The 24,103-nt window shown below is 35.7% G+C and overlaps 1 protein-coding gene across 7 annotated transcripts in view; it reads right to left on the bottom strand.

Moving 5' to 3' along the window:
- LOC136409177 (uncharacterized) overlaps nucleotides 1-24,103 on the bottom strand; it is a 38,043-nt gene that overhangs the window by 3,365 nt on the left and 10,575 nt on the right. For 2 of the 7 annotated variants that reach the window (XM_066390516.1, XM_066390515.1), the window contains exons 1-18: nucleotides 22,172-22,433; nucleotides 8,178-8,328; nucleotides 7,107-7,311; nucleotides 6,443-6,538; nucleotides 5,678-5,906; nucleotides 5,460-5,611; nucleotides 5,148-5,324; nucleotides 4,759-4,954; nucleotides 4,158-4,447; nucleotides 3,515-4,023; nucleotides 3,232-3,441; nucleotides 2,590-2,764; nucleotides 2,146-2,448; nucleotides 1,418-1,781; nucleotides 1,083-1,316; nucleotides 723-1,018; nucleotides 403-665; nucleotides 36-347 (exon numbers count right to left, since the gene is read on the bottom strand). In XM_066390516.1, the coding sequence (XP_066246613.1) occupies nucleotides 36-347; nucleotides 403-665; nucleotides 723-1,018; nucleotides 1,083-1,316; nucleotides 1,418-1,781; nucleotides 2,146-2,448; nucleotides 2,590-2,764; nucleotides 3,232-3,441; nucleotides 3,515-4,023; nucleotides 4,158-4,447; nucleotides 4,759-4,954; nucleotides 5,148-5,324; nucleotides 5,460-5,611; nucleotides 5,678-5,906; nucleotides 6,443-6,538; nucleotides 7,107-7,311; nucleotides 8,178-8,328; nucleotides 22,172-22,361 (4,352 nt within the window). In that variant the 5' untranslated portion in view covers nucleotides 22,362-22,433. Of the gene's footprint in view, nucleotides 1-35; nucleotides 348-402; nucleotides 666-722; nucleotides 1,019-1,082; nucleotides 1,317-1,417; nucleotides 1,782-2,145; nucleotides 2,449-2,589; nucleotides 2,765-3,231; nucleotides 3,442-3,514; nucleotides 4,024-4,157; nucleotides 4,448-4,758; nucleotides 4,955-5,147; nucleotides 5,325-5,459; nucleotides 5,612-5,677; nucleotides 5,907-6,442; nucleotides 6,539-7,106; nucleotides 7,312-8,177; nucleotides 8,329-11,174; nucleotides 11,281-20,852; nucleotides 21,006-22,171; nucleotides 22,434-22,859; nucleotides 23,004-24,103 lie in introns of those variants that run through there. The other 5 variants (XM_066390513.1, XM_066390512.1, XM_066390518.1 and 2 more) reach the window with 5 other exon arrangements.

Genomic DNA, 24,103 nt, shown 5'->3' with positions numbered 1-24,103 from the left:
AGTAAAGAATTTTTTTGCCGAGTCTCTGTCATTACCTGGGAATTTTAGATTTAGCGTTGGAGTGAGTAGGACTAGGAGGTGGAGAATCGTTTTCCACTGAATCTCTACCGCTCAACATCTCCCACTTTTGCTGCAACTTCCTAAACCTTCTACCATTAATAGGTTTTTCGTCCGAATAATTCGAGTCCAACGATTCCGGTCCTGCAACGTCCCCAACCTTGCCACTAATCCTATTTTGATCGTTATTTAAATGAACTCCTTCCAGGCTGTCTGCATACTCCTCTTCGCCTTGAGCCAATCGATCGTAAACTTGGTACATTTTAGAGTTAGTTCCAATTGTAGACCACCTATTACAAACAAAATTCCTGTGTTTCCTACGAGAAACGAAAAAAGGACACTTACCGCTTCTTTGCAACATTATTAACGTCCTCTCCTAGTTTGAAACTGGGCATTGCAAGAACTCCAGGTTCCATGCAACTCCTGGGACGTTCCCTATCGTTCCTCCTGGACCTACTTGCACTAGAATTTCCAGATGAATTGAGCAATTCCCCTTGAAGATGCAAGTTTTTAATTGTGGCAGCTGACAGGTCATCAGATTCAGAGTTTGAACGACTGTTTGAGTATTTTGCAGTCACAAATTGCTTAAAAACATTTGACGGTGAATACTATAAAAAAGGAAACTTTTATTGATACCCATGGGTACAAACAAAGGTTATAAAGACCTTCAGAGTGGGGCTTGAAGGCTGATGATAGGAATCCATGCGTTTAAAGCTGAGGTGTAGCTGCTTGTATTCAAAAAGGAGATCAAATTGGAAAGGTAAAAAGGCTAAAGGTTGCAAAGCAGCCACCATGGCGTCCAACATTGTCCTAAGATTGGTCCCCCCTGTATGCGAGAGCAGCAGCAATGAATCCGCGGTGTAATGTTTTTTTAGTACACTTTCCCTTGTCCTCAGGTAACTAATCCAAGCATCTAGTGACCGCACATTGAGCAAACCGAAAATGAAGGCATTGAATTTAACTAAAAATTCAAATAAAATCTCTTAATTTTGACGGAGTTTACAGTTTTCGAAAGTTTTACTTACCTAGACCTTCACTGATCACGTCCTCGCTATTAATCTTCATCACAAGATCGTTTAAAGCCTTAGTCAAAGGCCCCTGCTGCGACGACGCTTCGACCACCTGCCAAACAGAGTTATTGATAGCCCCAAAACTTGTTTCCAGGCAGGGCTTGAGGCCATCACTTAACACGGCGTATAGGGCAGGGCACAATGTGGTTAGGGTTAGCTTTGCACTGGCTGGGTTCACACTTGAATCGCCTGAAACGAAATAGAAATATATTAACTTGTATTTAAAAAAATAGCATGGACCAATCAGTCGTTTCATTAGCAATTATCACTAAAAAATAACACACACTTACCTAATACATTCAATTCCTGCTGATCTGAAGCGGGTGAAAAATGCTGCATCACTTGGTCAACAGCGTCCATGACACCATTAATTAGCGACCTCTTCTGCACATAATTGTCCGAGGCAGTTTTGCATAGGCGTATCGGAGTGGCTTGAGGACTGGAGTAATTCGGACTGTTCTCATTCTCTTCGCAAATGGTCATATCGGTCACTGTCTTTGGTTGGAAATTGCGCTGAAGAAGGAAAGCCGAAACATTGGGCGAGTTGTTGGGCGGATGATTCACGCCTTGTCGCGGGTCTAAGTGCCGGTGATTAACGCTGAGTTTTTCAGCGAAACTGACCGATTTTTTACCCCCGAAATGTTCGGAGTCATCCTAGTGAAAACAAGTTATTGGAGTCCAGAGTTGTTTAAATTTTGAATAAAATAATATACAACGTGATTTCTTTAGGGGTGATCACCATAGTTATTTCCGAAACGGTGAGAGTAGTCCATCAAATAAGATAAAAATTGCCCCTCATAAAGCCCATTAGGGAAAACCCATATAACATTACAACATTTTTATTATTTTCACAAATGATTCCCAATTTTTTTTTCATTTGGTTTTAACTTTTGCCATTTCGGAGATAGCTAATAGTAGGCCCACCTAAAAAACCTTTCATAGAAATTCACGAATATTTTCTACATAAATTTGGCAAAATTTGCTCGAAGTTAAAATCCAACTCTATGACGATTCTCACCTGATTTATCTTCAAAGCCAAAAATTTGCTAACATAGCTCCTTAGATGTGTTAAACTTTCCTCAGTCTTCTCTTCATCACCCGAGGAGAATCCGCTGAGTTTTAGATACTCTTCCAGTTGCAGCAGTTCATCGGTGCTCATGTGCGGAAGAATATACTCGGGTTTGTTGATCAAAATTTCCTTTTCGTCCATACTGCTACTTGAAGTACCCGCATCCACACCCTCATCCTCGGTTTCCGAAAACCTCTTGTCGCGGTTTAAAAAGTAAGGTTCTGGGACTGATTTCCTCTTATTTAACTGGCTCTAAAAGAAAAAATTATTCTGGTAACGAGTTTAGTCTTAATTAAACAAGAATTGAGCTTTTTCATGTAAAAATTGTTTTAAGCATTCTCCAATTAACATTTTTGCAGATAGTCAAGGGAAATTATAATTTACGCAAAGTACCTCTTCATTAGGGAGGTCCTCTTCGCTAGTTTCGTACATGCTGTATCTTTTATTAAGCTCAGCCTTTCTCAAAATTCCTCTAGGAAGCGGGGGTCTAGGTGGTGCGCATTCTTGATGGTGTACGGTCCGTAAAGCACAATGTGGGGTAGTCATAATACATTGTGCTTGTTTGTCACTAGAAATATAAAACGACGGAGTATAAATATGGATACTTTTGTATCTACTCGTTGATAAAAAAAATCGCAGATTTATAGCGAAAATGATGGGTAATTACGTTATAATAGATTAAAACTATTTACATCTAAAATCAACCCATGCAGTTATTTCAAAGAACGACGCAAAGTTTGTTGTTCGATTAGAATGTCATAAAGTGCTGGCAGTTTGTAACATTATAACCATCCGCAGTTGCACTGTCACAAAGTGCTGGTGCTATATAACAGTGCGACGCTTTTGTTTTAAGGATAAACTTTTTTGACTAAAACTGTTTTGTCTTCTGTGTGCTGCATAGCCCAATTAGGAATGACTGCTGTGAAAATCAACGTATTTTAAATGAACTTCCCTTAGTTATTTTTCCATGTATTTAGCAACAAATTGTAAAGTATACTACTTTTTGTTTAAGATCAATGCGCAAGTCAATGTTACCTGTTCAAAAGGCTAGCCTCCGAACTAGTCACACTATCATATCGGTAGACGAAGAGGGGATTATGAGTGGCAGCAGCTGCTGGACTGTTTTGAGAATCAGTTAAAATACTAGAGGATCCTCTGTATCCACTGCTCGGCTGCGTTGCCGTACTCGAGCTAGACGATATGTTGTTCTGCATTATTTCGCAGCTCAGGGGTCGTTTTTTAGATCTGAAATCCATTCCAAACAAAACAAAAGTAGTTAGTAAATGTATGCTTTTCTATCCCGAAAGAAAAAATTCACCTCAAAAATGAAGGTCTGTCTCTCATCCCCGGTTTAATATGACTAGAAATCTCGGGAACATCGGCCAAAATCTTACGGTACTCCTGAGGCAACAATACATTCAACGAATCCCAATCCTTGACGTGGCCAAACCCTCTTCTCTTTAGCACCTCGATGTCATTGAAACTAAATGGCCTACGTCGATTGTTTAAAGAAACTTTCGGCGCACTTTGTGGCACGAAAAGCACATTTTCTACATTGTTCTTTTCGTTTAAAAAGTCCAAATTGGGCAATACGTAGTTCGGATACAGGACGTAAACCGGCTTTTCAACTTCCCCCTCTTTTTTGAGTTTACTCAGGAAAGATGGCTCGATGAGTTTAAATGGCACGTTCAAACATGGTGGCAAATTTGTCGCTTTTTTGAGGTTTAATATTTCGGAGAATTGAGAGGTTTGAATACTGCGGTCATGAAGGTCGTTCTTCAATTTCAAAAAGTGTCTGGGTGTAGGTATTTTTGATCTGGAGTGATTCTAATTTAAAAAAAAAGATTAATGTCAATAATGAATTTAAACGTAAAACATATTTCTTTTTACGTATTTTTTCAGGCGAAGTAAATACTTAATTTACTTAAAACTTAAAAAAGAGATCGGTGCACTGCAACTACCTTCAAAGTATCATTATTATTGATGCTCTGTTGCTGTCCATAACTCCCACACGCCGATTCAGCTCTGCTGACGCTTTCCGACAATTGCTCAATAGATTCACTTTTGGACACGTCTTCCGGCTCTTCTGCTATCAGATCGTAAGTCCTGGCGCTACTGTCGATTGTCTTCGGATCGCTGCTCAGCTCCAAGTTGCGATCGCCGTTTTTCTGATCCGATCCAGAACTTTCGCCGCTCTGAGAACCTGGCCAGTTATCCGAGGAAGACAAGTGGTCTGTCGTCAATGACATTCCTGTAATAATCACACTATTACAACCAAAAATAAAGTAGTGACACCATATACATATTTCAGAAATGTTGTTTTAAAGAAAAAAAATGTTTAAGGCTTTTAAGAGATAGAGAGAAATAAGAAAAACTTATAAAATTCTGATTGAAATGTTACTTATTTATGCTATCAAACGTATGATAAGCCATATGCATAAAATATTTGAAGGCTGGAGTCTTGACATTTTTGTCACATTAACAAATAGCTCGGATCTTTTAGAAATATTTGGAAATATGTATATTTTCGAAATATCTGTGAGTTACTGTGGGCAGATTTACCTTCTTGGCTTATGCTTTTTTGCTTCATGAAGAGTTTAACTAAGTTCAGATTGGGATGTTTGTTGTTTGCGCCCTCACAACTGCTTGCATCTACGGAGGTGGCCATTTCAGAGAAGGAGCCACTGCCGCTGCTGCTCTGAATTTGGTGATGAATGTTGAATAGTTTTACAGGGCGTTGTTTTACTGTATTGGTTTCCTACGGACAAAAACGATTCTAAAAACTGTTCTAGTTACAAGGCTTTACTGTATTTTTTATTCGCTACTGAGAACCTTTTTTATACTAAGAAATGTAGATGGGCACTAGGTCATCTTGTCGTCAGTTTACTTGACGTTATCATGGAGGAAAAAGTAAGTCATTTTGACTTACTTTAAAAGACACAAAAACTTACCGAGCTGTTACTATGACTATTATCATCCAGAACCAGCTTCTTCAGCCTTTCTTTATGTAAATTGGGCAAACTCTGGCTCTTCAAAGCTATTTCACTTGACGCTAAATGACTGCCCTCGTCTTCCGAATTGTTATTGTTGCCAGATGGTCGTCTTAGATGATCATCACTACTTCGCTTCTAAATAAAATAAATTTCCGGTAAGGCCTTAATAATATTTAAAGAATATATCAATGCTTAAGTACTGCTTTATCGAAGATATTAGTCATTAGTTAATATTTACTAATGTCCCAATAAGTATTATGAGATGTTTACCTTCAATTTACTCCATGTAGTGAGACCGCTTGAGTCCGACTGCGTCATCGATCCTTCCAAGATTAAGTTGCCTATATTTTTATTCTTTGGCTTCACATCCATGTTCAAGCTTCCAGACTGATTCGAAGGGTTTGAGTTGGTAGAACTCTTATCTACACATAATAAACAATGCAAATGACTTATGTTTAGTAATAATTTGGATAATGTTGAGCCCTTACCCGTGTCATGATAATCGCTATCCTCGCTATACATGGTAACTGAGCCTTCGAATGCTATAGTGTAGTTGTCTTTGTTTGCCTGACAAGTCAGCATCATATCATGCAAGTCGCAGTCAAGCGAATCCACCGAAAAATTAGCCCCGGGCATTGGGGTTTCTTTGACGGGGCTGAAGAGAAGCTCCGATTTGCATATGGACATTGACGTGGAGTTGGCTGAACAATCTTCTCCCTAAGCAATGGAGAAGAGGATAAGCTTAATACAGGACCAGAAAATCGCACGGTAACTTACGCTCATATAATATTACCACTAAGGGATTTCAAAAAGTATTGATTAAAATATTTAACAAAAGGTCGAATACATCACCCCTTTAACAAGTAGTTTTTCATTACATTGAACCATTTCATTTCCTCTACGGATAGGATTTATCGTTCCAGCTGTGGCCCACTTTAATCGTAGCATTAAAGGCTATTTTAAAGCCATTTATCCCGACATTTGGAGGCTTTACTTGTAAACATTGGCTGTATTGTGCAACAGTAAAAGATAGTGGCCACTTTAAAAAGAAAGAAAGACGCTCTTGTTGTCTAAACTTGAAATTCAGACATGCTGAGTTGATTTCAGTAAAACTAGGCTTAATGCCGCAGGTAATAAAAAAAGAGATAAAGATAATAAAGATAATAAACTTTGAAAATACATTTTTTACCATTTTAAATTCTTGCTTGAACTTGCATGTGATTAGATCATTTCTGTGTTGATTTGAGATTTACCTGAGAACTACTATGAGGGCTAATAAAGCTGTCCAAGTCGAATTTCCCCATCAATGATCCAGATACCTCGGCAAAGCACTCTCCCTGCCTATTTGCCTGAAAATGATGGTTACATTTTAGACTAAATAATTTTATGAGAATTATGAAATATGCACTGTTAGCAAATTTTTGCCACCGCACTCTTTCAGAGAAAAAATCGCCGAAAAGTAGATCTGAAGAGCGGGCAGGCCAAGAAACCAGTCTGCGCCCGAAAAAATTAAAAAGTAGGACTTTCATTTTGTTTGTTTTGGAATTTAATTTTTTCTTCATAGCTCCGTCGTTTGTATGAATTTACATTTCTCATCCCTTAGTGAGAAATGCCAATTAATGATAATCGACGAATATTTGATTCATCCAGAAGTTTGTAATGTAATATGAAAATAAATATACTGAATGACAAGACCCATGCACATGTTACAAAACAATTCTGTATATTTAACGTGTTCCTGTGTTGTGAGAACCCATGTTATAAAGCTCTGATAAGGTTTCCAATGGTTGTTTAAGCATCATGAGATATGTTAAAAGTTACCAAGAATACACAATAAGCGAAAGGGGAATATTAAAACGTACGTAGATACTTTAAACCAAATAGATAAAAACTTCTATAAAAATAATAGAAACTTACTTCTTGACTAAGATGGTCAGTGCACATAGGCGGAAGATTGGTCAACAAGGCATGAATGTCCTCAGTTTTGAAACTTTCCATGTCAGCCTCGGCCAAGTTGGCGTCCATGTTCTTGGCCAAGGCGTCATAGTAGTTATCACCAGCCTCGTAGGTTTCAGGAAGAGACAAGATGCTGGTGTGGTGATTCGTTCCTCCATCTTTATATCTATAATGATTTTATTGAGAAACAGTTGTTGAAAATTCTGAAATAGATTTTCTGAAGTTTGGAAACTCATTGCTAACTCATTATCACTGGATTTATCCACTCATCGAGGAAATGAATGAAGCATTTAAAACCAAAGTAAAAAACGAGTAAAACACTGTCGTTTTTTCTGGGGGTAAAGACATTTGGTGTGTCATAGAATAATATCTCTGGTATTTCAGGGAAATCCATGTATTTCGTAACGTTTCGTGTAAGCACATGGAAATATACACATCGGAAAATTTCCAAGAATATTTTTAAAAATAGATTGCAGTTCATTTGAAATTAATTAGAAAATAAAGTTATGCATTTATATAGTGTTAGAAAGTGTTTAACATACGACAGAACTCAGCATTAGTTGATAGATTTCTAAATTATATCGATTTATTTATAATTATCGTCATATTAATAAATTATCGGTTTTATGATTTTTTAAAAATATCCTTAGACTTTTTCGATATGTGTATTTGAATGTAAACAGTATTCAAATTAGGCTAAGAAACCTTAAAACCATTATATTGGCCCTCCCTGTGTTGTAATACTCATTGTAATGAGTATTATAATGACTACGTTGGGGCAGTACATCGAATATTCATAGCCAGCACGTAAACTAACTGATTCATTAAGGAAGTCGCTGATTATGTCTCGTTTTACTTTCTATCAACCCAAATATGCATTTCTTGTCTATTTATCGCAAACATTGCTAGAGTCCGGTTTCTAGTCCATTTCACGGACAATGAAGAAAATAATTGCCTCACTGATTATCAAGTACCACTGTAACGAGTGAACCGAATCATTGGTTCCAATTATATAAAATGGGATATACACACCCGTAGTCCAAGAACCATTGGTAATCCGAGTTATCTTGGACAAAATCCACGTCCTGGGAGGAGGTAGTACTGAGGTAGGAAGCTCGGAGGTTGCTGTTGCAGTCGGAATCGGGGCTGGCACGCATCACCCCTAACTCACTCATGCCTCTACCTGAAATAAACAAATAATTCAACTGTTAATTCAATGGAATTAATTAAAAATAACAAGAATAACCAGTTACAATCCTTCATCTGAAGTGTTATATTACATTTTTTCAGGGTTCGATAAACATGCACCGCATTTGCCCTTATGGGACGACCAATTTTGTTGCACAGTATGTATCCTTAAACTTCCAGCATACAACAAAATTAATTGGGAATCGCCCACTGTGTACAGCACAAAGGATGAACGGACTTAAATTAAAAACGCCACTTAAGTAGAGTATGCATGAATGATGTCATAAAGATCCAATTGCAGGCAGACTAAATTGTATGATTAACGTTGAAACCGTTTTTAATAAACATGTGTACGAATAACACCCAATGGCAGACTTTAGTTTGTAGGCGGAATCGATGTTGGGTTAGTACTTTACGATTATTTAAAATTAACAAGCATCAACAGCAGCGAATTTTATTCGCTTGCGAATTATGGCAAAAGGGGACGGAATGCTATACGAACGAGAAAGAACTTCAATTATATCATGCGACCGAGAAAGGACTTCGATTAAATCGCGCGAACTTAAATAATATTAAAGAATGATAGCATCGTTGACATAGATGTTACTTAGGTCAATATGCTCCATTTAGAAATTTCTAAATTTAACTGTTAACAATTGTTTTACTGAATTCTGCCTGGAACAGACAAGAGCAACTGCAGCAACTTCTGAACTATTGCGAACTCAGGCGAACGCAATCGAATGGGACGCGAACGGGAAGGAATTAGCTTAAATCTGAAAAATGTTGTTCCTTTTTTCTTGGGTGAACATACCGGCTAAATTGTACGTCTAAAACTAGGTACGTACTAAATTAAATACTTTTAATACATACAGGATCAACCAACAAACACTAACCCCCCCCTCCCCCCGCCCTCTATCTTGAAAAATAAGGACTTTTCAGAAAATTCTCAAAATACGTCAAAACAATTTTTAAGGGAGACGAATTTTTATATAAAATTTCATCCCCTAACTTTACCTTTATGCGCGTCACAGCAATCTTCTCAAAAATTGCAAATGGCACGAGAGGTAATGTGATACCTAAAATTAAAGGTCTTTCAAAAGTACATACATTCAATAGTGTAATGCGATTCAAAATCTATTGATTAATTTTTGAGAAAAACAACTATAAATTTCTTTAAAAATGCAATATAAACTCAGTTAAAAAGTACATAAACAATAAAAAAAACTCGTTTGTTAATAAGAAATTTATTTGTTTTCGATTTTATGCCCACAACAAGTCTTTGGTTATTTTTATTTATCTATTCTTTTATTTTTTTATTTTTAATCCGTAATTTGGGAATTTTCCAAAACCCTTATTTTTCAAGAATAAGGGAGGGGGAGTCATGTTTTCGTTGCATGATTCTGGACATCCATGGTGATTAAACACCTATTCGCACCTCCGCGTGGTGACCGCTGAATGCCTCCTCCCCCGTCCCCGGGAAATCAACCTCGGAGGAGGAAGAGAGGTAACAACTGCGGAGGATGCATGTGCAATGAGTAAAATCAAGGACTGCCTGGACGAAGATCTGACATTAAATTCCTCAGAGACAATTCTGGAATCGCGGAAGTATCTTTCAACCTCAAGGTTTTTAGTGAGTAGGTGCTTCGGCGAATCACACTACTCAGCCACCAGAATACCAGATCGGGTGTCTTTTTGAAGATTTTCCTCATAACAAAACAATACATACGGGATGTTATTTAAGTACGTGGCCAAAATTCAGATGATTCTTTGCGTGATCCTAAGATGAAAAGTTTATATAAACATAGGTCCGGTAATGCTTCGTTTTCAAGACACTGGGTGTCAAACATTTTTAAAAAATCGTTTTTTCGTAAAAATCTTAATAATCCTTTAGCCGATTTTGTTGAAATTCGGCATTTTTTTTTGTTAAATGTTTTATTAAAAAAATCACGTATCATTTGTTTAAGTGTAATTTGAATAAAACGTTCTTTTTGTTCAGTTTTTCTTAAATTTCTGGCATTACTCCTGTGCAGCCACTAGCAAAACGGAATAAACAATTTCTAGCTTAGGATTCGTTTACACTAAATTAAAATCTGTCACCAAGTTTTCAAGTCATGTTAATTTGCATCTTTTTGTCATTTGGGAGTATTTTTTAACATGTAACAATTAAAAAAAAAGTTTGACACCCTGTATCTTGAAAACGAAGGATTACCGAACCTATGTTTATATAAACTTTTCGTCTTAGAATAACCCAAAGAATCACCCCTTGAAGTTTGGCCATATACTTAATTAACACCCTGTATATGTATTAACAACGTCGAATCGAAGTCAGTTCCATAGTTTAAATTTGTTCAAATTCGAGCGAACAGCAGCCATTTCTGACGAATTGAAGTGAACGAGAACGAAGGCGATGCAAACATCTAAATGCGCAAACTTACGCCGTAATTTCTTAATTGTACTAATTTAATTGCACTTTTGGATTATTTAGGAATATTGGCAAAAGCAAAATTTATTCCACGACCTCCAGTTAATCTAGCAAAAGGTCCAGGTCGAGGTCTATTAAAACCACATCGTTGGGGAATTTCTTAGCCGCTAAGGTAGGATGTAAACAAAAATACATCCAATGCATATTTGCCAAGATTCTGTCAGGCAAAAATAAACCAACAGAAATTGGGCACATTACATGGCTCTGTTGTTCCCAACCGAAAATACATTAAAGCCTACAACGCTCAGGCGTTGGAAATTATATGAATTACTCATGATGAAGCCAGCTTAGGTGACTGAATAAACGTTCGGCCTTAATGCTATGTTCAGCTTTACCAAGACAGATTTTTGATAACGCACCTTTAAATCTGCTCAACTGAGTTAGATATAAATTCTTTGAGCGTATCAGTCGACCTTCTTGAAGATATACGTTTGATTGTGGTCTCCTCATCATTACACAGTGCATCTTATCACGCCGAACAAAGTGACTGCTTCACTATGTTGGTGCAAAAATCCACATTTTTCACTATGAATTTGTTTCGCAATAAATTCGCCGGAATTAATCGTGATTAAAACCGTGAGTAAACCTGAAAATGCAAAAATTGCTTATCAGTCACCTTACCGGGTACTTAAGTTTGCTGTAAAATAGATGAGGTACCTGAATTTCCACTTAGTTTTACGATATTCGCCACGTTTGTCGCCCAAGTTATGTGGGTTAAAAATAATCTGAGTACGAGGCTTTTTTTTAACGTGGGTGGAATCTAGGACGTAGTAGGGACATTTGCATGGAGCTTTAGCGATTTCAAAATTTGATTTACAAGTAGACGATTTTGGACGCATGCATTAGAACAAGTGTACTTATGAAATAATCTTATCTCTATAACGTTGAGTTCCGAAATAAAATTTCAACAATGGCTTTGAGTCATCGTGATCAAGGTTATTGGACCATCATCATGATTTTTACTAATACATGACAAAATCACGAACCCTGCATAATGATATATTAAAAGGAGTTGTATCTAAGGGCAGGCAGTGCGCATGCACAAAAACTACTAATAATGCTTAAGCTGTTAAATACTTAATAAACTTTCAATCAAACCTCTTAATCCTAAGAAATTTCGAGGAAGCGGCACGTTTCAATTACAATTATTACACGTAATGAAAGTAAAAATTATAGATTGATATTCCACTTATATGCATAAACACATTATACTGAAAACTAATTATGGGTAATTATAATTAATGGCCTAATGTGGAAAGTACATACGAAGACAGCTGTTGCATATGCATTATCTGATCAATTATATTTAAAATTACTTTTTTCATTTCCTATGAAAGGATCAAAGACATCGCAGCAATGACTGCACCTGATAATATTGTAAAAATCACTAAACCAGGTTTGTTCTTGCTTGCAACAATTATAGTAAGAGATTCTATGGGATTTTCATAAGAGAAGCGCAGATTAGTCCGTCTCAGAAATTGATTGATAAATCAGAAAACAAAGTGAAAGCTACAAAGTAATAAATAAAACAAATTCTAATTACAATTTTTCCTACAATTTCGCTACAATATTAGCTACACGTATTAATTTTAATTGTAGACAATTAGCTTAAGTAGTTCCCAGAAGTCTATTCTTGCTGTTCAAAGCAGGGTTTACCATATTTCTCATATGTAAGTTTCTACCTTTAATATTAAAATGGGTCCAGAACAAGCGGAGCGGGCCCAATATGCGTAAACACAACTTTTCGAAATTGATTTGACTTTCGATCACCAAAGTGAATTAGCCTGACGATGAAAAATATCATGTAAAATGCCCACGTTTAGATAATAAAAAAAGACGCAACAGAACGTCCCTGTTTAATCTTTTTTATTTTCATCTCAACAACAGATTTTACTTTTCTTTAGGTATTTCCAAAGGTGTGACATATTTACATACGTGCGCACCAGGTCGAAGAAAACTACAACTCGAATTTTTTTTTTTAAATACTCGCGAACTCTATCGCGCCGCTCTGCGCAGAGATATTCGGTGCGAAGCAGCGCGGCGCAACGTAACGACAAACTTTTTTTCATAGAGGTTAAAGAAATGCTCTTTTACACACCCCAGATTACTGATGGTGAGTCCTGGGAATGTGGAATTCTCTTGACCCGGGATTTCCCCCTTGGAATCGCTAAACTAACATTACTTCAGGGATGCTAACTGACTGCAACTGATCTTCATGCTATCTGACTTGATTAAACTGAATAAAAACTCGGTTAGAAAAACAAAAAAATGAATACAAAGGACACTAAATATCTTTACCAACAAAAATAATAAAACAATAAACAAGAACAAAATCGAAGAGTTAGGTGGGTAGTTTTTAAATATCTCCAGTGATTTTGTGCTAAGAAGTCCTGGACCTTTAGTAAATTCGGGTTAAGATCTTCTCAATTAATTACAAAAACACCTCTGCTTGTCAAAAAGAAATCATATGAGACACTTATCTCGGATAGGAGTGCGTGTGTGCTTGAAGAATTATAACACACGTAAGTATTAATAAAACTGCTACAGGCTTGCACCAATTTTTCCTTATTTTCAGGTCATCCAAATATGCTTTATAAGCGATAAAAACTACGTTTTGTTAAAAATGAAAAAGTGAATCAAATATTGACATTGCGTAGAAAAATCCTCATTTGAAGCCAATGTGCGAAGCATCATTAGATGCGTGCCCTATTTTCAAAATTTAAAATATAAAAATTAACTGAAACCGGCAAATAATTAATTTTGTTTATTTTTTTGCGATAAAATTCCGTTTTCATTTTTCAATTTAAAAATGCCAATTAAGAGAACAGATGTATCTGGGCACGTCTTGAAGCAATAAACTTAACGTTACAACATATGTTATGGAAATATTTAATTTATTTCTTACCTCGAACGGAGGCAAAATGTTTTGAACTGGAATGAATATACCCAACAGACCAAAAATAATGACTACTATCATCACTTGTTAAAAGTGTATAAGGAACCGGAACTTACGCAAATGGGATCATCGAACATCTCTGGAAGTCACACTAGACACACTTAAGACATTAAATATTAAAATCGGAAAATATTCATTTAAAAATAAACATTATTTGCATGACGAATTTCAAAAGATCCACAAGAATTACACAAATGCCTATAGTGAGACTAGAAAAGGGTTCGGATGCTGAAACTTACACTTGCCAGAGTAAGGTACACAAATGACATTGGGAATCGGATCACTCAGTTTTATAAGGAGTATAAAGATAAGAAATAAAAGTCAAGAGCAACAAGGCAAAATAGGGAGTCCTGTTTAAGGAGCTAAACCAGAACATCTGGAAAAATCTGATAACATAGCTATGAAGCGGATGAAAATAATTAGAAACCAACCTAATGAAAGGAAGGTAAAAGAGTAAGTCGAAAAGTTGTTCTCCCAAAAGTTCAATCCAGAGAGGCCAGTGCGAAGGATGAAAAACATCCCTGTTTTCATCATTGCACAACTGGATGAGGCAACTGGCCGCATGAAACTCATGAAGGAACCGTCACCAGACAGTAATCCAACTGAAGTCCTGATTTTCAAACAACGTTTTTTTTTAATGGACAATCAATGCCTGCTGAAAGTAGACTTGTTGGACATATGAAAAACCGCATGACAAATACTGCTGGAGAAACCAAAAAAGATCTCTATCTCGGAAGTATCATACAGATTTGTTTGGTGGACGTGGTGGGAGAGTTATTGGAAGGTCTGCTGAGGGTGCGGTTGAAATTAGAAGCAGCTTCTAGAAAGCTTGTAGTCAGTCACAGTGTGGACTCAGGAAAAACTAATCCACAATCGATACTATTGGCGATATACAAAAGACTGTTGCGGAAATTAATGCCAAATCATCCACCATCTTATTGTATTGGACAAATTGGGCACGACACAGGCTCTCGATTCGTGAGACTCAAAGTTCGAAGTACATTAAATTTCGAACTTTGTGAAACCTCCAATTACAATAAGTGGCGACCTGAGGGAGTTCTATGATTTGAACCTAGTCTACTTCCAAAAGAAAAAATAAAAAGATCAGGAAATAAAACTTTCAGTCACCACACACACCTTTGACCTCAACTTTGAACTGTTATCCACTCAATTATATCTGTGTTACAAAACTTTTGGCAACACTCTTTGAGTTCCCAGAAGCGTCCCGCATATTATTCATTACTATCCATTACGTCTGCTTTTGGCTCTTGGCCCACACAAACAGACTTTAGTCTCAAAGTGTCTGAACAGCGTTTGTTTCCTTATCGAATTAATTTTTTTTTTTGTAATAAAGAAACTTACAGAAAAAAGTCAAAAATAGACAAGACAAGTTGAGGAATCTACAGTTAAACGAATCACGTAAAGGTGAAAGTGAAGCCCAGAGTATGACTAAGAGCAGGAAAGTGAAGCTAAGAATGGACTTGTCGCATTATTTTGTAATCACCGGACCATTTTCCGCGGTATTCTCTTAAAATCGGTTCGTTGAACTTATTCACAACATTTTTTAATCCTAATCGGCGCAGTAACACTGGAAATAGATCTAATTTATTTTTGTGTGTATAGATATCCGGTTTCAGGAAGAAAACTAGTGATTGTCAACTGCCTTAGCTAACGGCTTTTACATTTATCATTCAGATGAAATAAATAATAGAACACACATCAGGAAATGTCATATTTCGGCAATCCGTTCATGACGACGACACGGCAAGACTGATCCGGAAGGATGCAATTCAGTAGAGAAAATCGATTTTTCGGCTTACGACCGATTTTTATGTTTGGATGTCTTGTAATAAATAGATATCTAGTAGTGTTTACGTCAGAGAGCTTATAAGGATTGGAAAACTATTAAATTTCAATTACAGGGATCTGGCTCATCTGAGCTCCACTTTCCAGATTACTTCACATGCACACTTTCTATGGCCAAGAGATGTATGTTTCACCTACATAAACTACAGAAAATGTTATCTACCCAGTTGTAAAATATAAAACCGAGGAACATTTTGCCTGAGCATTTTCCAATACTCAAACCCATATCAATTTCCATATTTTATGCACATAAATTTGGGGGCTTTTACGACTCCTCAAGAATAAATCATCACATCACTCATGCGCTATGTGAATGCATATGCAACTGTATTTGAGTTAGGATTGATTTTTATGTAAGCAAGTTAGGTACCAGATTAACTTAGAGAGGTATCGATTCTAGATCGAATAATTGAAGAAGGTATATTGGAGGACAGTTCTGCAAAAATTTTTACCCCAACAAAAAGCTGTAAAAAGCGAAGTAGAACGAAAATATACAACATGTTGCAAGAAAAACTTGCCCTACGCACAAACATTGTACTGTTTTAAAGAGATTTGAGCTGCCTTGTAAGAGGCAAACCTTCAAATTCAAAAATTCATGGTGGTGGTTTTCCTCCTTTTTATCGCTGGGTGTAGCATTGAGACTAGGGACAGACATTACAGAGGGAGTAAATTAGGACTTTCACGTCTTACCTAAATTAACCTGAACTAACTTAGCGATGAGTTACATTTTTTTAATATCCAGTATGTCCCCAAATGGGATTGCCACGAGAAGAAAGTTTCTTATTTTTCATTTTATGAGAAAAATGTATTCTTTATGAAAGTTTTTGCTTACTCCAAAATAGTTCAATCAGTTCTCAGCGTTTCAATTTTCCTTTTCACTGCAGAAAAATATCGAAAAATAGGTCCGTTTAGTTGAAAATTTTCCTAAATCCCAAAAATAAATTCTCATTTTCATGACAACCATAAACAAGATTAAATGAAATGGCAATGTTACCGAAAGAGCAACGAATTTACCTGATACAGTGCCATGGCAAATGTGATAACACAATTTCTCGGGTTATCAAGGAATTTAACCATAAATTTCCGTATATTTGCATCTTAAAACTTGGTGCATAAAAATTCATAACAAAATTCGTAATTATTGCTTCCGTATCAGATGTAAAGAAAACTAAAATAGCTCGAGATGAAGATGACGCTGTGACTTGTTGTAATGGATTCGGTTCAAAATAATCCAAGAATTTCCTTACGGCGAAAATGGCTTCAATTAGATACAAGTAAAATGCATTTTCAAAAATCATTGAAACAATTTAAAATTCATCTCTTCAAACCAATTTTTAATCATGCTTTAGAGCCAAGAGGTCAAAAGCAAAACGTTTGGATTTCTGGTTCGAATTGGGCGCTCAAATCATGGATAACCAATAATTTTATCGGGACATTGTATTCTCTGATGAAGCCATGTCTTTCGCCAATGATATTGCTTCATCTCGGCATGTAGGGTATTGGAGTCATCACAATCCCTATTTTCGAATCGTTTGTAATTGGTAATATTCAGCTAAAGTAAACGTATGGTATACAATTTTTTACCATGGTATAATTAAACCATATTTTTTTGTGTGTGAAATTTTTACTTGTAATTTGTTATTTTCTGTTAAATTTTCGTTGAATTATTGTAATGAAAACTTAATAAACAAGTCTTGATTATTGGTGCCATGAAAACGAAAATTAATTTCTGGGACTTAGAAAAAATTTCAACTAAACGGACCATTTCTCGATATTTCTTTGTAGCGAAAAGGAAAATTAAAACGATTTGAACTGATTTAGCTATTTTGAAACCAGCAAACCAAAGCAACTTTCATGAAGAATATATTTTTCTCGTAAAATGACAAATAAGAAACTTTCTCCTTTTGGCAACTCCACTCGGGAATATATAGTAGTTTATTCAACTTAGGAATTCCACTGCTTTTTGATCGATTACTTCTAAGATGACTTTTCTTCCAAATTTTTGATGGATGGGGAATTTAATACTTTTGCCATTGCCCCTAGAGTGTTTTTCAGGGCTCCTGATTTTCAACAGGCCTGGACTTTCATATCTTGAAATTACGTACTAAATAAAGGGTTTCTTCTCAGACAAATCTGTTTCATTTATTTGTAAGTCTTCAAAGAAAAATTACCTACTTACACGCGTTAAATACACTGGAGTGCAAAATTAATCAGACACTTAAATTTTTCCAGAAAACAAACATTAAAAAATATTTACTGTGTTACTAATAGAAAATTTAATAAAATGAAATAATGCGAAGTTAAAATTTTTCATACAGTGAGAAAAAAAACGAAACATTACAAAAAAAGAAAAGTCTACAAATCTGCTAACAAAAATAGACATTTTTTCAATTAAAAAATTTCTAAATGAAAAATAACACATTTAGTAACGTGTATTGCCCCCGGGAGCCCTAATCATGGCGTCCATGCGATTGAGTATACTATGGATCAACTTGGTAAATTCTTTCTGAGCGATTGGTTCGCATGCGTTATAAAGTGTTTATTCCAAGTAATTTATGGACGGAAACTCACCATGATTACGACGAATACGTCCGTCCAGAATATTCCATGCATATTCTATCGGGTTTAAGTTTGGATTCCTCGGGGCCACAATTATAAAGAAATAACAACTTTATCCAAATATGCTCGCGTTATTCTTGCAATGTGTGGACGAGCAAGGTCGTGGATTAAACAAAAATTTTCACCGACAAATAGCGTAAATGGCACTGCATGTTCTTCCAAATACTGTTCATCGTATCATTCAGCATTTAAATTACCACTACAAAATGTGACAGGTTCTGTATGTGCCTCTAAGGAAATGCCAGCCCACATCATCACGCCACTATCACCAAAATGAACTTTAGGTGCAAAACAACATTCTGGAAAATGTTCACCAACTCTTCTTCAAACTCTATTCCGCCCATCAGATGAGTATCCGTTGAATCTGGATTCATCCGTGAAAAGTATTCCACTCCATTCTTCGACCCCCCAATGAAGATGTTCGTAAACAAATTGTAAACGCTTTTATCAATTATCTAGAGTTAATAGAGATCCCGTAGCAAAGTTTCTGGAATTTATTCCAGATACATTACGTGCTTACGAATGGTATAAACTAAAAAGGCGTTTTGATGGACGTCATTTAATCGTTGGACAGTGTTAAAGCTTACAATGTGCGGTCACGTAATACCTGTATTCTGATGAAGCGATCTTCAATTAAACTTGTGGTTCTTGATCTACCTTGTTCTGGCCTTATGGTGAATTGCCCTGTTTCCCAGAATCGTTTTAATGTATCTGATACAGTACTTTGAGGAATTCCTAAGGCATGTGAAATGTAAGGAATATTCAGTTCATCATCTTGCAAAGCAAGAGCTTGCACTGCTTGTCCAGGTGTCATGATTTTTTTATTGTAAGAATAAGAAACTGAAAACTGTCTTAGAAGAAAACTTCTTTAGAAGCAAACTTGTTGAAACTGAAAATAACAGAAGAAATTGGAATAATACTGCTTAATTTGAAACGCTTACTTCGCCCTGATATTCAAGAAACTGTAATACTTGAGTATTTCTGGACTATAGAGGTAAAAGTAATTTAAACCAGTTGAAACGAGAAAAAAAAAGTTACGGCTAATAAAACATAAACAAGATTTTAGAAAAATTTCATTTTTGTGGCAAAAAATATATAAAAATTTAAGTGTCCGGTTAATTTTGCACTCCAGTGTAGTACGGATTGATACTTAGCACTGAAAATACATTAATAAAAAACAAAGAATGCGAAATGACAATTCAAGTACTTAGTCATGATAGGCCGCACACGAATACCCTCTTTAAGCCCCAAACGATTGTGGATAGCAATCTTGGAGCCACCCCCAAGTTTTCCCTTCGTGAGTCATCGCCTCAATTACTTAATAAGGCTTACACAATTCCAGTGTGTAAATATTGTAATTAGATAAATATCAGAATTAAGTATTTATTTGGTTTTTATTGTGACATAATGGATGCAATTGGGGGTATAATTAAGGTATTATTAAGGTTTAAACGTGACATAGCTCTGATCTTAGTCATTAGAAGTAAGTACCTTCACGTTTATTAGGTAATTTTGAGGGTAAAACTAGAGGTTTTGGTCATTTTTTTTTCTTGGATGGGCATTATTTGAGGCATCATCTTCCTGAAATCTTCATTGGTCCACGCAATCTCTTCCGCTTTTCTAAATTCTAGTTCAAAATCCATGAAATATTAGGCACATTCAGGAAACAGCGGCGTGGCAGTACTTTATTGCAATGGTTGCGTTTTGCTGTCGCACGATTTAAAGCGCTAACGCGTATTATAATGGAAAGCTGTGTCGTGATGGAAAGTGCTGCAAAGTTGAACAGCAGAAATTCGCTGAATTCTCCCATTGTTATTTGTACTTTTATTCTATCCTTTATAACAGCCAAGATATTCATGTTCAAGTTGAATTTTTTTCAACGCCTTGGATATCAAGAACAAATAAAGTTTTCCCATCTGAAAATCGGACCCGACCAAAACCTATTTCATCAAAAAACCTTCATAAAAAATTTAAAGTGATATCATAAATTGAAGTTGTCCTCTCTGTCCTCTTAGTTGTCAAATGAACACTTGTGGGAAAGCTTTGCAACCCTCGTTGATACCAAACTGAGTACATATTTACCACGCATACGATTAAGGCTACAAGGTTAATTTCACGGTAATTAATAATTTGCTGCGTAGTCAAAAAACAATAAATTGATACAAAATACAAGTAAAAAAGTTGTTAAAAACTCTTGGATATGAATAATTTATAAACAAGCTGACAATGTCGCCCTATCATTTCAACAAATAACCTACAAACTCCAGATATGGCAAATGAATCTGCACCGTTGTCAAATCATGCTGCAATTTGCTATTTACCTTGAACTAATTTATGGTCATGTTATTGTTTTGCGAAATAAAATAACGTGCATTAGTAATTACATGCTGACTTTCACAGACACCAAATTATGATTTAGCACTATGAACAGTAAAGGAGGAAGTTTTTATTATTGTGATGTTGCTATACCCACATGCTTTAATAACAAAAAAGATTGCAATTATCCCATGATGAGGGTAGGCGATGGAGGGGTTAGCTTACCAGTTTACCACCCACGAAAACCCACATAACAAGGCATAAACTTGACTCTATTTACCAGGAAGGGGGCTGACATCATCCTAAATCCCCAATTTTAACGTTAAATTTTTTTCACACAAATGCAGTAGTAAGTTTTTCATTGTCGCCTGCATTTATTTAACTAACAATACCATATGAACGACTGTAATACACATAGCGAACGCCATAGCTTTCCCGAGATTTAATGAAAAGACGAAAAATATGTAATTAAAACACCCACAGTTAAAAATATTAAGGATCGCCGAACATCACTCTTCCCCGAAACGTAAACTGGAACTGCAAAAAACGCAGCCCACTGACAATAATGACAGCTGTCAAGGGGAAATAGGCGAGATGGAGAAATCTGTATTGTGATTGGTTGAATAAGAAAAGCACGCGAAACGGATGATGCCGAAAGCTCCCGATTGCGGTGCCATGTGCTTCACTTGTTTTTAATCGAAAGTGAAATGAAAATAAAGGCGGTCACACACTCCCTAACTGATGTGTAACGTATCCTGTATTATCAAAAGCAAATCAAAGAGAAAATAATATCGAAGGTGTTTAAGAGAGGAAATCATGGTGTTTTGCTGACAAAATTTGAAAGATATCGGTTTAGAGGAATTATATTTATGTGGTTTGGATTTTATCTAAGAGGGAGGAGGACTAGTGTCATGGGCAGTAACCTCTCAAGTGCGCAAGGAATTGTAACCTCATAATTTAAGGGTTTTTCCAAAGTGCGGTCCTAAAACGGATCACATTTTTATTTTATAATTCAGACGGTTAAAGTCGCCTTTGCTTTTGAATTCGTGACCCTATGAATATGAGACATAATTAACTCTAAAAATATGGACTGTTATAGAATGTCGGAGTCCTATATTAGAACAAACTGTAAACGAACTCATCCCGCAGTAAAAAACTGTAGTAAAAACAGATATTTACTACAGTTTAATATTGCCATTTGATAAATATGGCAATAGATTGGCTTTCGTCGGGAAGTATCTTATATTTCGCGCCACATGAACGATCGCTCAGCAGATAGACCACAGAATATGGACCTCTTTATGTGACGAGGACACACCAGAAATCTGTGGATAAGAGAAGGATAGAACAATAATGGTAAAAACAAAGACAGAGAAAAATCCAAATCCCGACGAATGTTTTTACTGTGGCGTTGCCGAATGTTGCAAAAAGTATTCGAATTTAAGAAGAAATAAAGTTCCTATAAGTGCATAGATTAGTGGTATTTGACGAATAGCAATAATTATGTTATTATTTATTGTTTTATTGCATACTTGTTATCTAAAAATTCTACCTTAATTGTCAACTTTGAACAAATGCGTGCCATATAGAATTGTTTACCTTTTAATCTTCTGTATCGGCGATATTTCCCACGGGATTTAGACTTAGAAAGTTGGGGTGCCTTCCGCGTGGAGAGTTCCACGATTTTCATCATACAGCACAAAATTAGCACAATCATGTCTATTTTGATCACAGTTCCCGTTTTATCTCTTTCAGTTCTTCTGAAAGCGTTTTTCCCGAGTTGATTCATGCATATATTGTTGCTTTTTATCAGTTTATAACAGGGGACCGTAGCGTTTATCAAACGATATTAACTTGAAGCAAATTTTCATATATTTTTAACACTGACTTTGGCTTTGGAAAATGTGTTTGAACAGGTATAAATGCATTAAAACAAAGCATAGAAAGTAATTTTAATTAAATGTAATATATAAGTAATAATAAATAATTTAAGTGAAAATGAAAAGAAAAAATCGGTTATTTAGTTTACATTGAAGTAAACTTTTAATGCAAATATTAACTGAAAAAAACCCCGAGTTTTAGCGATATTCCATATTTTTTATTTTAGTTATCTGAAATTTATATGAGAGCTTCACTTAGGCGCTCCTATTTATTAAAATGAATTTCCATATTGTTACTTCCTGCGCTTTGCAACTCATTAAAATGGCCGCCAGGGACGCTTAATTCCTTCGAGAAACCACGTCATATTGTGTGCACCCAGGCTCAAACCACTCAAATTTATCCTCACCACTTCACTACGATAAAAAAACCTTCGATTATTATCATTAATGTCTTCCACAAATTTTCCAAAACCACAGTTCATCCTATAACGTAAATTATCGAAAAAAGTTCACATTAAAGCGACCACATAAATAAATCACACCAGAAAATATAATATGGCGGATGGGCCTTTAGGTATTACTGAGCACATTAAGCGCGTCTTTGGCATCGTTCCAGGGTCCAGGCTACACGTGATGTAAGCACAGACCTACGTCGAGCTGTTAAGTTTAGATCGGGAGTATTTGTGTTTGTTTTTATGGGAGTTAATAATAGTTCTTTCAGTACTTAAATCCTGAGGGTTTCTGCGATGGTTTCTAAATAGTACAGCAACGCTAGGTGGAGCGGAGCGCGTTCGGTAGCATCATGATTATTCATTCACATATAAGTAGTAAGGTTTAAAAGTTTCCATTTTAACATACTTTTAAGAGAGGTATAATAAAACGTTATTTTTATTTTTCAGTATAATATCCCTTTATCTCAATGAATCTTCCAGAATGACTAATTAATATTTATAAGCCTTTAAAAAAATAATTTTAGTGTTAAAATATTCTAAAACTGCTCACTTAACTTCTTCATCATTGGAAAATTTTTTACTAGACACATCAGATTTAAATTTTGGAAAAGAAAAATCACTAAAGGCCAGGTCAGGATTGTAAGGTGGATGGTCTAGTTTGGGAAGCCACATTCGAGCACTGCAACTTTTGCAAGTGCAACTGTGATTTGTAAAATTTAATCAACACTTGGATTTTAAAAATTTTTTACTAAATAACTACTTCCTTGATTTGGTTAATTTTTATTCCTCAGGTAGATGAAGGATTAAAACAAAAAGAAGATTTGAAACTTTATGTTTATTTAATAAAACATAGTATCCATCGATTTATTAAATCTCAATCTTCTCCAAAACTCTTGGAGATTTCGACTTTCAACAAGGGTATCTTTTTTATGTAAAAATCTTCAAATTTAATAGTTTTCCTATAAAATTATCAATAAAGTTTTTAAGCACTTTGGGACGTAGAATACGCAGATGAATTTGTGGCACTATATTTAGAGACACCTTGTATATCTGCATATTTTTTTAAATTGAATTTCTAAATAAGCAGGTTGCTCTGCCCCATCCTATATTTTTTTAGTAAAGGAAAGCGAACATGCTGACTACTAAAAACATGGCACGTCAGTGATGCATAAGAAATCAGATGTATTACATAAGAAATG

This window comes from Euwallacea similis, chromosome 5 (assembly GCF_039881205.1).
Source record: "Euwallacea similis isolate ESF13 chromosome 5, ESF131.1, whole genome shotgun sequence".
Taxonomy (NCBI): Eukaryota; Metazoa; Arthropoda; class Insecta; order Coleoptera; family Curculionidae; genus Euwallacea; species Euwallacea similis.
Note: the sequence above shows the minus strand (reverse complement) of the source record. Positions and strands in the feature narration are given on the sequence as shown.